The following is a 12,773-nucleotide window of genomic DNA, read 5'->3' as shown; positions in this document are numbered from 1 at the left end:
TTCATTGCGTTGGGTTTTTTGGGTATTGGGATGAACTCAGATATTAGCCATTCTTTGGGAATTCCCCCGGTATAGTAAACTTCGTTGAATAATAATTATTTTGTAACGAGTCTCAAATCCTGATCACCTATTTCTACACACTTGTCCTAATATTTGACTATTCAAACATGGTTAAGAGGCGAATTATTTAATATATTTGTACTAGCTTTATTCTATAACAACTCAAAAAACACAATTGACAATAGTATTTATTTTTATATTCTAAAGTGCTTAATTAAGAGCAGGTTATGTTTAAAGTCTTATTATTCTGCTTCAACATTGATGTGTTTTTAATATTCCCTACCAATTTACCTTGTTTACCCTAATGTAACTTTATAATAATTATACTTTCCTTCTTTAATAGCAATACATCAACATAAACATAGCTCAAATCTACTGATGAATTGTATCACTACACATTGATTTTTAATTATATTTAAAACTTTATTAACTTAAAAAATCTTACATGGTCCTTGATTCTTTAAATATATGACCACTAATCTATTCTCTAGATGACTTCTAAATATTCTAATTCTTAACAAATATAACAATGCTTTGAATGAACAGTGCAAAAGACAAACACAGGCACATCTAATAGTAATATTAAGATATAAATAAAATACCTCTATATCCTTCCCTTCCAGGAACTTGAAGATGAGATGGATTAGTGGGTTGTGTTAGTGCCTTCTGTACCAAACCGGTTAGATTAGCTAACTGTCGCTCCATATTTTCAACTCGTAATCTAAAATAGTTAAGAGATTGTGGATATATAGTCCATTCTTTCACGGTTTTTGCTCTAAATTTTAAAGAACCGCTTGGATTGACATGAAATTTGGCATGCGTATAGCTTACATGCCAAAGAAAAAAAAGTGATATTGTGCCGATGTGTGCTTTTGCCCTGGGGGTAACTTTCACCCCCTCTTGGGGGTGAAAAAATATATGTCTAAAATAAGTCCAGAAATGGGTAAACTAACTAATGTTAAGTAACTTTTGTTCTATAGAGCTTTTTCGCCAAGTCAACACTTTTCGAGTTATTTGCGAGTGAATATGTTCATTTTTCAAAAAAATAACCACATTTTTAGACGGTTTTTCACTAATAACTTAAAAAGTAAGTATTTTGTCGAAAAAACGTACTTAGCAAAAATATAGCCTATAAAAAAGTAAAAATAAATGGTGTACGCGTTAGGTGTCCGGATCTCGTAGAACTAGAGTTATAGCCAATGAAAAATAGATTCATATTCACCAAATTTCAAGTAGAACATTTCGACGTGAAATATCGAAAAAATTAAGCACTTTTTGGGGGAAACCCATTTTAACTTTTTTAAAGTGTTTAAAAAAAGCTTTATTTCTGTTTGTACAAAAAGTTTCTAGCATTAAATTTAAGCAAGTTACGCTGAAAATTAAGTTAGTCCCTTTTGTTTTTGCAAAAAGAAATCGGGAAGACCAACCCCTAATTAGCAACTTAAATGAAATTAATCGTTACCGCTCCACAAATTATTTTACTTATGTTATGTTTATATGATCTGTAAGTTTCATCGATTCAAAGTGCTTATTTTTGAAAAAATTTGGTTTCAAAGTAAAATTTTTAAAAATTTAAATTTTGAAAAATATGCTTTTTTTCAAAATAACTTAAAAATTGTTAGAGATACCAAAAATCTCGAAAAACAAAAAAAGTGAGATTTACTTTTTTGAATATCATGTATTTTTTTGTTTATCTGTTAGACAAAAATTGATTAAGATTTGGTGTTTCCAAATTTGCATACATTCGTGATCAGTGACTCGTTCAACCCGTTTTAACTACAGCCCTTTCAATAGTAGGGACTTTGAACCGATGAAACTTACAGATCATATAAACAATATGTACACGAGTCAAGAAACTTGTGAAGTCGTAACGATTAAGTTCATTTAAGATACTAATCAGGGGGTGATTTTCTCGATTTTTTTACCAAAACCAAAAGGGGCTAATTTTATTTTCAGCGTAACTTGTTTAATTTTGATGCTAGAAATTTTTTTTATAAAACAAAAATGAAGCTTTTTTTAAACACTTTAAATAAGTTGTAATGAGTTTTCCCCGAAATGTACTTCATTTTTGGTTATTTCACGTTAAAGTATTCCATTTGGAATTTGACGAATATGAACCTATTTTTCATTAGCTATAACTTTGCTTCTACTAGGTGTAGAGACGTGATGTATACACCATTTTTTTTTAAATATCTTACAGGCTATATTTTTGCTAAAAATGTTTTTTCGACAAAATACTTACTATTTGAGTTAATTGCGAAAAACCGTCTAAAAGCGTGGTTATTTTGTTGAAAAAATGAACATATTCACTGGCAAATAACTCGAAAAGTATTGACTTAGTGAAAAAACTCTATAGAACAAAAGTTACTTAAAATTAGCCAGTTTATCCATTTCCTGACTTTCTTTGGACGAATATTTTTTCACCCCCAAGAGGGGGTGAAAACCACCCCCAGGACAAAAGCACATATCGGCACAATATCACTTTTTTTCTTTGACTTGTTAGCTATGTGTATGCCAAATTTCATGTCAATCCAAGCGGTTCTTTAAAATTTAGAGGTTTTGCAATATTTTACCGTTAAAGAACGGACTAATATTAAAAAATGTTTAAATATATTTTAAATTAAAATTACAATAAACTTATGCAATGTGATTCATTAATCATTAAGAATGTCCATGTCCAATCTCCCGGTATGTCATAAATTTTACATCAACTACGGAATAATTATTTACACTGCTTCTTTTATTTTTTCACGAAAATTATGAACGTTTGCATATTATTTAAAAAATGGTGGAGGTTCTTAAAAAAACACTTAGAACTGAATTACAAAAAATCTAGCATTGGTAACTAAAAAATAGTAAAATAATGTTGACAGCACTTGAAAGTAGAAAAACCGGATGAACTTACTTTCATACTAATAGCGAAAGAATAATGAGTGCTTTTAACTATAAAAGCGTAAACACTGACATGCGGTACGTGATAACGCAAGAAAACTTTACGTCAACGTACCTCAAAGACTAAATCATACTAAAACTGCAGAAGTTGGGAGCAGGTACAATTACACACCACTTTAAGTACGCATCGCTCACTGAGTTCTATAGTGGCACATTTTCAGAAAATGGTGTTTTGTGATAACCACTACCTAAAAATCACGAAATTTCACTTTATAATTGAAAGAAAGCGGCATAAAGGTAGCTTGCATAGAATCCCCTAGATAGAGTTGTACCACGTGCATATTTCCCTCCATTTCGCTCGAGCGGCAGCACTATACCGTCACATACTTATTATGACGTTGACTTTAGGTGTGTTTGTGTGGCTGTTTGTATGTAAAATATCTTATTTTTTAGTCTATACCGGCTCATTAAAAGTTGTGCTAGTATGGAAGGAATTTTTTGGCAAAAACATACTCTTTGTGTCACCAAAATATAAGGTTGTGTCGGTATAGAATTTACTTTAATTTAAATACTTTACTTTATGCCATGAACGAATACAGTTGTGTCAGTATATGTTTACTTTTTCTTATATTTCACTCAGAATTTAACAAGAAGAAGAATGTAAGAAGTGGATACAAAACAGAATTAAAGGCCTCTGAAACTCTGGACAATCTTATCAAATGTAGAATGTAAAACAGGAAGATAGACGTTCCAGCCAGGCCAGTTAAATATCCGTGTGACATCACAAAATGTAGGCAAACATGTACCGGATATGCAAAGAAGAAGAGAGACGAGCGTTTTTAAGCTATACTGGGATTTGGGAGATATTTCCAATCAGCTAAACATTATAAATGCATTGATGGAACAGGTTAATGTAGCAAACAGTGGTGGAAGAACCAATAACAATGCTTTTTATTTTGTTAAACAAGGTACAAAAGTAAGGGTGTGCAAAGTGTTTTTCATTTCGATTTTATGTATTAGATACTTTAGGTCTTTAGGGAGAAGTCTTTGTTAAGTGATGTTTCAATACTGGAAATCGAAAAGGATAATCATAGCATTTTCCTGTATAAAACTTCCTTTAATAAATTTTTTATTTTAAAATGGTCAACTTATTCAAAGAAATACGAACCATAAATCCTAACTAAATATTATCTTTTAAAGACATTGAAATAATAGGGTCTATCCAAATAAAATTCCAATTTCCAGAAAAAAATATGAAGATCTAATTTATCTTATTCGGTATAATGCAATAATTAATAAAAGTCAAAGTGAATTTTACATCAACTGATAATCATTCTAAAATTATTTTTTAGTTATTATTAAGTTTATTTTTTAGTTATTCTTTTCTATAACTGATAATCATTCTAAAATTATTTTTTAGTTATTATTAAGAAAAATATTGTTGTGTTCATATAGTATATCTTTATTTCGAATAAAAACATGATTAACAAATTAAAAAATAAAAACGTTTATTTTATTAACTTTTTATGCTACTACTTACGACCGACTATCTTTGCCAAAACACTATAAAACTTAACTATTTTCTATGGGAAATAAGCCACAATTTTACTAAAAAAAATGAATTTATTAACGTTTTGAAGCCCAAATCGGGTTTCGTTGTCAAAATACAAAATACTTCTGAAATATTTTGAGAACGAAACCCGATTTGGGCTTCGAAACGTTAATAAATTCATTTTTTTAGTAAAATTGTGGCTTTTTTCCCATAGAAAATGGTTAATTATAAAAATGCCACAAGGAAATAGCTTCAGAACAACACTATAAAACTTGAATTCAATACTGGCATTGTATATCAAAGTTCTCGAAATTCATACAAGGGAAAAAAAAGTAATATGTAACCATTCATTGACAAGTATTTGGTTTCTTCTGTCGACCTCTTATCCATAAATTGTAATTTTGAATGGTATTTTATGATGTCACGAAACTTCATGGTCAATTATCTCAGAACTTCATTTTTGCGGTGGTGCCACTATAGAAATCAGTGAGCGACATGGTTTTCTATTAATCTTTTATAAAACAAGTTTTACAACAAAATATATTTTCGGCAGGGTATCGCATACCGGATGTAAGGGGTTAAGGGTTAAAGTAAAATGTGAAACCTAAATTACGTGATTAACTATTAAAGCTACTAATGGCTTTTATGCGTAGATGGATATGGAGTTAAAAGAAATGTAATAAGTATATCGAATTCTGTTAATTAGTTCATCTCCAGTACTACTTAACCCTGGAGCAGTTGCGCTGCTCTAAAAAATCTAAAATTTTATCCTTTTCCATGATAACTTGATGAAAAATGTTGCACCATAACTTTCCACTCGTAAGTGCCTCGAGAAAGATTGTAGTAATGCGTAGGTATTTTTTTAAATTTTAAATTTGTTTTTATTTTTTTTTATTAATTTTTTTTTGTGGAATTTATGGCTTTGGTGAGAATCAATTAACTTTAAAATTGTTCTTCTTCTTCTTCTTTTTGTATAGACATTACTCTGTCTGTTTTTTCGATGTGCCTCTAGAAAGTTGTCGTTACATCGTTTTCGTAGTCTTCCCACTGATCGTCGTCCTATTAGGGAACCGTCTCTCTTACTACTCTATTTTGTTGTCATTCGGCTTATGTGGTCATTCCATTCTACTTTACTGTTTCTTACCCAGTTATTAACGTTATACACCTTGCATGTCTTGTATCCCTTGGTATCCCATCCCCTGTAAGTCTTACCATTGATTTATCGAAGGGTTTTCATCTTCGCTGTTTCGAGCAATCTTTTTGTCCTCTCTGTGTCGGGTCGTCTTTCTGCCACGTATGTTATTATTGATCTGATGACTGTTTTGTAAATTCTGCCTTTCATTTCTTTTCCTATAATTTTATTTCCCCATTGTGTCATTCAGGCAACCTGCGGCTCTGTTTGCTCTATTTACTTGATCTTCCACTTCTGTTTCGAGCCTTCTGTAGCTAGATAGTGTGATGTCTAAGTATTTAAACTCCATAGCTTCTTCTATTATCTGACCTTCCAGCTCCAATTTACATCTTATTTGATTTGCTGTTATAACCATACATTTTGTCTTTTTTGGGGGAATTAACATGTTAAATTTTCTGGCGGTTATGTTAAAATGGTGCAGCATACGTTGTAAATCATCTTCACTTTGACAGATGAGTATTATAGGAGATTTTTTTAAATTGTCTTTAAAATTGTTAGAAATAGATATTTTTAACATAACAAGTACATAAATAAAAATATTTTTTCTACAACCGTGTTAAAAATGCAATTTTTAGCACTCCATAGCAGCGTTAAAAATGCTACTTTAAAGCACTAGTGCTTTAAAAATTTTAAGGTTCTGCAGTTAAAAGTGAATTGTCAAATTGTGAAACGTCAAAATATTTATATTTCATTTATTAACATTAATATTAATAGTACAACTAACGCCATTTGAAAAAGGTGGTTTGAAAGGTTTTTTAAAATTTAATTTAAACTGTATTATTCCATTTTTAACACGTTTGTAGAAAAAAACTATTAAAATTTGTTAGAATATACAACAATAAAAGTAAGATGTTATTCTACAGTTGTTATGATTTACAGTTGTTATGATCTTGTTATGATTTACGTATTGACAGTATAGGCAGTTTTGATGTAATATCCAGAAAAATATAAAAATGGAATGTCAGTCAAGTTCAAGTAAAAGTTTTTGTAGATATTGCCCTGTAATTGAGAATGAATAAATTATAATTGTTGATATATAAGAGGTTTGTAGAAAAAATATTGTATGATATACGTGGTAAAAAGTACATTTTTAAGGCACTCATGTGAATTGCAGAATTCGCTTCGCTCATTGTGCAAACTTTCACATGCGTGCCTTAATACTGTACTTTTAACACATACCATAAATAAGTAATAAAATAAAAATTTGTTTTAAATTCGTATTTAAATTCATATTGATAGATTTAATCTAATCGCGCGACTGCTTACGTTACAGAAGTGAGTGCGATTGTTCCCGGGTTAAATCTGGAAGCTACAAACATAATAATGTAAACTCACCGTGTTGCATCATATGGGGGAACTGACGAAGGTGCTGGAAATGGTGATCTTGTAGATATTCTTGATCCTGTTTGTGGAATTTTAACTCCATAAAGGGAATATGAATCATCCAGTAATTCGGTGTCACTAAAATAAACAAAACATACATAAAAAAATAGTAAATAATAAATAAAAATTATTTATTATCACGTTTTACGAAAAATCCTTACACTAGGTCGATTTTTATTTCTCCAATTACGATTGAACAAAATATTTTTCTCCTTGTCATCCTCTTTAGGGTAAAACTTACCTGTTTGAAAATTTAAAATGAAAAGAGGTAGATATGATTTTAGTCTAATTCTTCATTCAGCAACATACCATTATTTGATTTTGGTAATATTATGTTTCTAAAATAATTGGTACCAGCAATCTGTTGTATTCGTTCGTTTCTTTATTAGTACATTTAAACATTGCAGATGATCATTCATTATGTAACCTAAGCAAACATTTTTTGTTCTCTTGGTTATTCTAAGCATTTAAATGTGAGTATCATATAAACCCAAACAAACCAGAATACCTCATATATAGTCCAGTCGGGTTAGACGAATAACAGGCCTAACCTTGCATTAGGAGCTGCCCCAAATTTTATTTTTCTAATCTTTAGGGAGAGTCAATATTAGTATAAATTTAAAATCTCGACTGAATTCCACTGTTGCGTTAGCCGCCATTTTGATTTTAAACCAGAACTGTTTTTGCTCAATATCTCCGCCATTTTCAATTTTTTGACAAAAAGTGTAAAAACTGAAATTGTTGAAAATGCGATTTTCTATAATTTCATTAATTATAATTTTTTCGTGCGGTCGATATTTTCCGAGTTATTAGTGAAAATAGTGAGAGTTGGAGCATAATTATTGAATTATTGAATTATCTCGTTTATTATTAGTTCTACAACAAATATGTACCTATACAAAAATAAATATAATTAAATTGTACACAATTGTGGTCTGTTTCATTTTTTTGCTAAAATTAATATTTAAGGTAGTACGTATGCGGTAATGGCGCGAGCGTAAGACCGGATTGATTTTATAGCAATTGTTTTTGTTCAATATCTACGCTATTTTCAACTAAAATTGTTCAAAATATAATTTCCTACAATTTCTTTTTATCAATTTTTTTCATGCGGTTGATATTTTCCGAGTTACTTGGGAAAATAGTAAAAAGTGGTGGAGGGAGCATAATTATTGAATTGAATTTTGTTTCCGAGCTGCCCCAAATTTTATAATTACATCCTTTAGGAGAGATCAATAGTGGTGTAAATTTAAAATCTCGACTGAATTCCGCGGTTGCATTAGCCGCCATATTGATTTTAAATGAGAACTGTTGTTGCTTAATATCTCCACCATTTTCAACTTTTCGACATAAATGGTGGGAAAGAAAATTGTTGGAAATGCAATTTCCTACATCAACATCAACCAAACTAAATATATAAAAGACATAAAAAGACATTATATGCATTAAGTTCACTTAATTTTATTAACTAGCGGGTTTTATTGGTTAAATTTGTCTGTCGATATTTTAAGTTTTATGTCAGCTAATATATCGTGATGTTTCATAATTTTTTTTTTAATTTGGGACCCTGTTGGGGGAATTTTCCCATTCCCCCCCCTTGTAGACACGCCACTGGTTCTCTCGAAAAATTGTAGTAAATCGTAATTGTAACAATTTCAGTTCCTACACTTTTTGTCGAAAAGTTGAAAATGGCGGAGATATTGAACAAAAACAATTGCTACAAAATCAATCAGGTCTTACGTTCGCACCTTTACCACATACGTACTACCTTAATTATTGATTTTATCAAAAAAAGGTACGGCATAAAAATTGTACAAAATTTAATTCTCTTCATTTTTGTATAGGTATATATTTGTCGTAAAACTAATAATAAACGAAATAATTCAATAATTCAATAATTATGCTACAACTGTCACTATTTTCCCCTCATATCTCGGAAAATATCGACCACACGAAAAAATTATAATATATGAAATTTTATAGAAAATCGCATTTTCAACAATTTCAGTTTGTACACTTTTTGTCAAAAAATTGAAAATGGCGGAGATATTGAGCAAAAACGGTTCTCGTTTAAAATCAAGATGGCGGCTAACGCAACGGCGGAATTGAGTCGAGATTTTAAATTTATACTAATATTGACCCTCCCTAAAGATTAGAAAAATAAAATTTGGGGCAGCTCCTAATGCAAGGTCAAATGCTATCCCGACTGGGCTAATAATAGTGCTTGACCAGTACTTATTTGACAGCTTTCATGTATACTTCAGTCAATAACATATATAGTCGGTTCGCTAAACTCAGACGCAACTGGCTAGATATTTTAGTCGATAATTTTTTGTTTTTTGCCAATTTTGCAAAAATTGGCAAAATTACTAACTATTTAATGATTATTAACTATTTAGCAATTATTTTTTGCCAATTTTACTAAAATTGGCAAAATTACCGACTAAAATATTTAGAAAGTTGCGTCTGAGTTTAGCGAACAGACTATACTCAGGTTTCTCTTAAATATTACCATACTTACCATACCGAAACAAGATGAAATTAAATTGAAGGATTTATAGTATGATAAGATTGATCCAAAAGATGGCATAACCCAGACATCCAAAGTAAAAGTTCTCCTCCAACACCAAATTGTTCTATATGGTCCACATAATGGTCAGAAAAAAGTTACACTATTTTGAGCGTCGGGTTTGGGGCGGGGAGAGGGGGAAGAAATCGGTAAATTCGTAGTTTTTTACGTTTTTCGTAAATATTTCTAAAACTATACGATTTAGCATAAACAACCTTCTATAAAAAAAATATTCTACATTAAATTTGAAATAAAAAAGGCCCTATGCATAATCCTTCTAAAATGAACGGTTTCAAAGTTACGGAGGTAGTATAGTATAATTGGTCCAAAAAAAGGCATAACCTAAACATCCAAAGTAAAGGTTTTCCTCCAACATCAAATTGTTCTATATGGTCCACATATTTTTCAGTAAAAAGTTACACCATTTTGAGTGTCCGGTTTTGGGGGGGGGGGGGATGGGGGAGAAGTTGGTAAGTTAGTAGTTTTTTACGTTTTTGTCAATATTTCTAAAACTATGCTTCAGCGTAAACAATTTTCTATACAAAATGTTCTACATAAAATTTAAAACAAAAAAGATCCTATACATAATTGTTATAAAATCAACAGTTCCAGAGTTACGGAGGGTGAAAAGTGGAGGTTTTCGATACTTTTTATATTTTTTGGGCAATTGATGATGATTTTGGGTGGTGAGGTTGACGTTTCTTCAAGGGCTTATCACTAACATACCATTGGCCACTGAAATAGCAAATTTGATTTATAAAACTCAATCCTGTTAAAGAAAATCAGTAGGAAATTGCCCAAAAAATATAAAAAGTATCGAAAACCTCCACTTTTCACCCTCGTAACTCTGGAACCGTTGATTTTATAACAATTACGTATAGGACCTTTTTGTTTTAAATTTTATGTAGAACATTTTTGTATAGAAAATTAATTACGCTAAAGCATAGTTTTAGAAATATTGACGAAAAACGTAAAAAAAACTACTAATTTATCGACTTCTCCCCCATCTCCCCCCCCCCAAACCGGACGCTCAAAATGGTGTAACTTTTTACCGAACAATATGTGGACCATATAGAACAATTTGGTGTTGGAGGAAAACTTTTACTTTGGATGTTTAGGTTAGGCCTTTTTTGGACCAATTATACTATACTACCTCCGTAACTTTGAAACCGTTAATTTTAGAAGGATTATGCATAGGGCCTTTTTTATTTCAAATTTAATGTAGAACATTTTTGTATACAAGGTTGTTTGTGCTAAATCGTATAGTTTTAGAAATATTTACGAAAAATGTAAAAAACTACGAATTTACAGATTTCTCCACCCTCTTCCCCCCAAACCCGACGCTCAAAATGGTGTGACTTTTTTCTGAACAATATGTGGACCATATAGAACAATTTGGTGTTAAAGAATAACTTTCACTTTGGATGTCTGGGTTTGGGTCTAGTTATACCATACTATTAATTAAAAAATAAGAAAGATTATAAAATCATCAACTTTCGAAGTATTCCACAATTTAAATTATAATTATATCAGAGATAAAGTAGTTTTCAATGCTAATAGCAATATTAATAATATTTAAAAATATTAAAATATTACTGAAAGATTTTTAAATTCAAAACTTATTGGTCCATTTTCTTGGTAACACCTCCAAGGCTTCTAAAATTTGCAAGCCAGATGGATGCTGAAGCGAAGAAGACAAGAGGGAATTCAAAAACTTACAATTCACGACCCCGTCTGTTCAGCTGGTAAATTCCAACAGAAAATGGACCTAGTTACTCAAAGAAGTAACGACCAATATTAAAATAAAATAAAAATTTCATTTTTATTCAGTTGCAATGCGAAGGCAAAACGATCTTATTTTTCACTTAGAATACGAAGCGCAGTCCAGCACTCTGAATCGACGATTTTCGACTCGTGTTGGAGTCTTATCCGAGAAAACGTAGGCCTGCTACTCCATGCTCTAAGTGACCAACACCCAGAGTTTATCCCCCACACCGCAACTGACGTGAGTGGACTAGGTGACTAGCGTCATCTGGCAATTGAAAGATTAAGTAGTTTTCAATGCTAATAGCAATATCAATAATATCTAAAAATATTAAAATATTACTAAAATATATATTACTACTAATATTTTACGGTGACGCTAGTCACCTAGCTCATTCACGTCAGTTGCGGTGTGGGGGATAAACTCTCGGTGTTGGTCACTTATAATATGGAGTAGCAGGCCTACGTTCTCTCCGATGAGACTCCAACAAGAGTCGAAAATCGTCGATTCAGAGTGCTGGACTGCGCTCCGTATTCTAAGTGAAAAATAAGTTTGTTTTGCCTTCGCATTGCAACTGAATAAAAATGGAATTTTTATTTTATTTTTATATTGATCGTTACTTCTTTGAGTAACTAGGTCCATTTTATGTTGGAATTAATCAGCTGAACAGACGGGGTCGTGAATTGTAAGTTTTTGAATTCCCTCTTGTTTTCTTCGCTTCAGCATCCATCTGGCTTGCAAATTTTAGAACCCATGGAGGTGTTACCAAGGAAATGGACCAATAAGTTTTTAATTTAAAAAGCTTTTAGTAATATTTTAATATTTTTAAATATTATTAATATTGCTATTAGGATTGAAAACTACTTCATCTTTCAATTGCCAGATGACGCTAGTCACCTAGTCCATTCACGTCAGTTGCGGTGTGGGGGATAAACTCTCGGTGTTGGTCACTTAGAGTATGGAGTAGCAGGCCTACGTTCTCTCCGATGAGACTCCAACAAGAGTCGAAAATCGTCGATTCAGAGGGCTGGACTGCTCTCCGTATTTTAAGTGAAAAATAAGATTGTTTTGCCTTCGCATTGCAACTGAATAAACATGGAATTTTTATTTTATTTTTATAATTATATCATTTTATTTCACACAGTTATACAAATAAAAATATAAATATGTTACCTGACTTCTTCATCAATAACAGGCGTGATCGAACCAGATCTTGTTCCATATTGGCTGTAGTATGGATCTTCGTACCTTGAACTTCGTTCGGGTGAGGACATGTAGCCATCTAAAAAATATTTTTAGTCAGGGCAATTTTAAAGTACATTGCACTAAAAATTCAATTACAAACAAAATGTAGGTTCAC

General features: G+C 31.3%; 1 protein-coding gene across 6 annotated transcripts in view; it reads right to left on the bottom strand.

The window, feature by feature from the left end:
• Positions 1 to 12,773, bottom strand: part of LOC114325319 (coiled-coil domain-containing protein AGAP005037-like) — a 250,810-nt gene that overhangs the window by 183,822 nt on the left and 54,215 nt on the right. For all 6 annotated transcript variants that reach the window (XM_050654050.1, XM_050654052.1, XM_050654049.1 and 3 more), the window contains 3 exons: positions 12,587 to 12,695; positions 7,032 to 7,157; positions 663 to 781 (listed from right to left, as the gene is read on the bottom strand). In XM_050654050.1, coding sequence (XP_050510007.1) covers positions 663 to 781; positions 7,032 to 7,157; positions 12,587 to 12,695 — 354 coding nt within the window. The remainder of the gene's footprint in view (positions 1 to 662; positions 782 to 7,031; positions 7,158 to 12,586; positions 12,696 to 12,773) is intronic.

The sequence above is a fragment of the Diabrotica virgifera genome, chromosome 6, assembly GCF_917563875.1.
Source record: "Diabrotica virgifera virgifera chromosome 6, PGI_DIABVI_V3a".
NCBI lineage: Eukaryota > Metazoa > Arthropoda > Insecta > Coleoptera > Chrysomelidae > Diabrotica > Diabrotica virgifera.
Note: the sequence above shows the minus strand (reverse complement) of the source record. Positions and strands in the feature narration are given on the sequence as shown.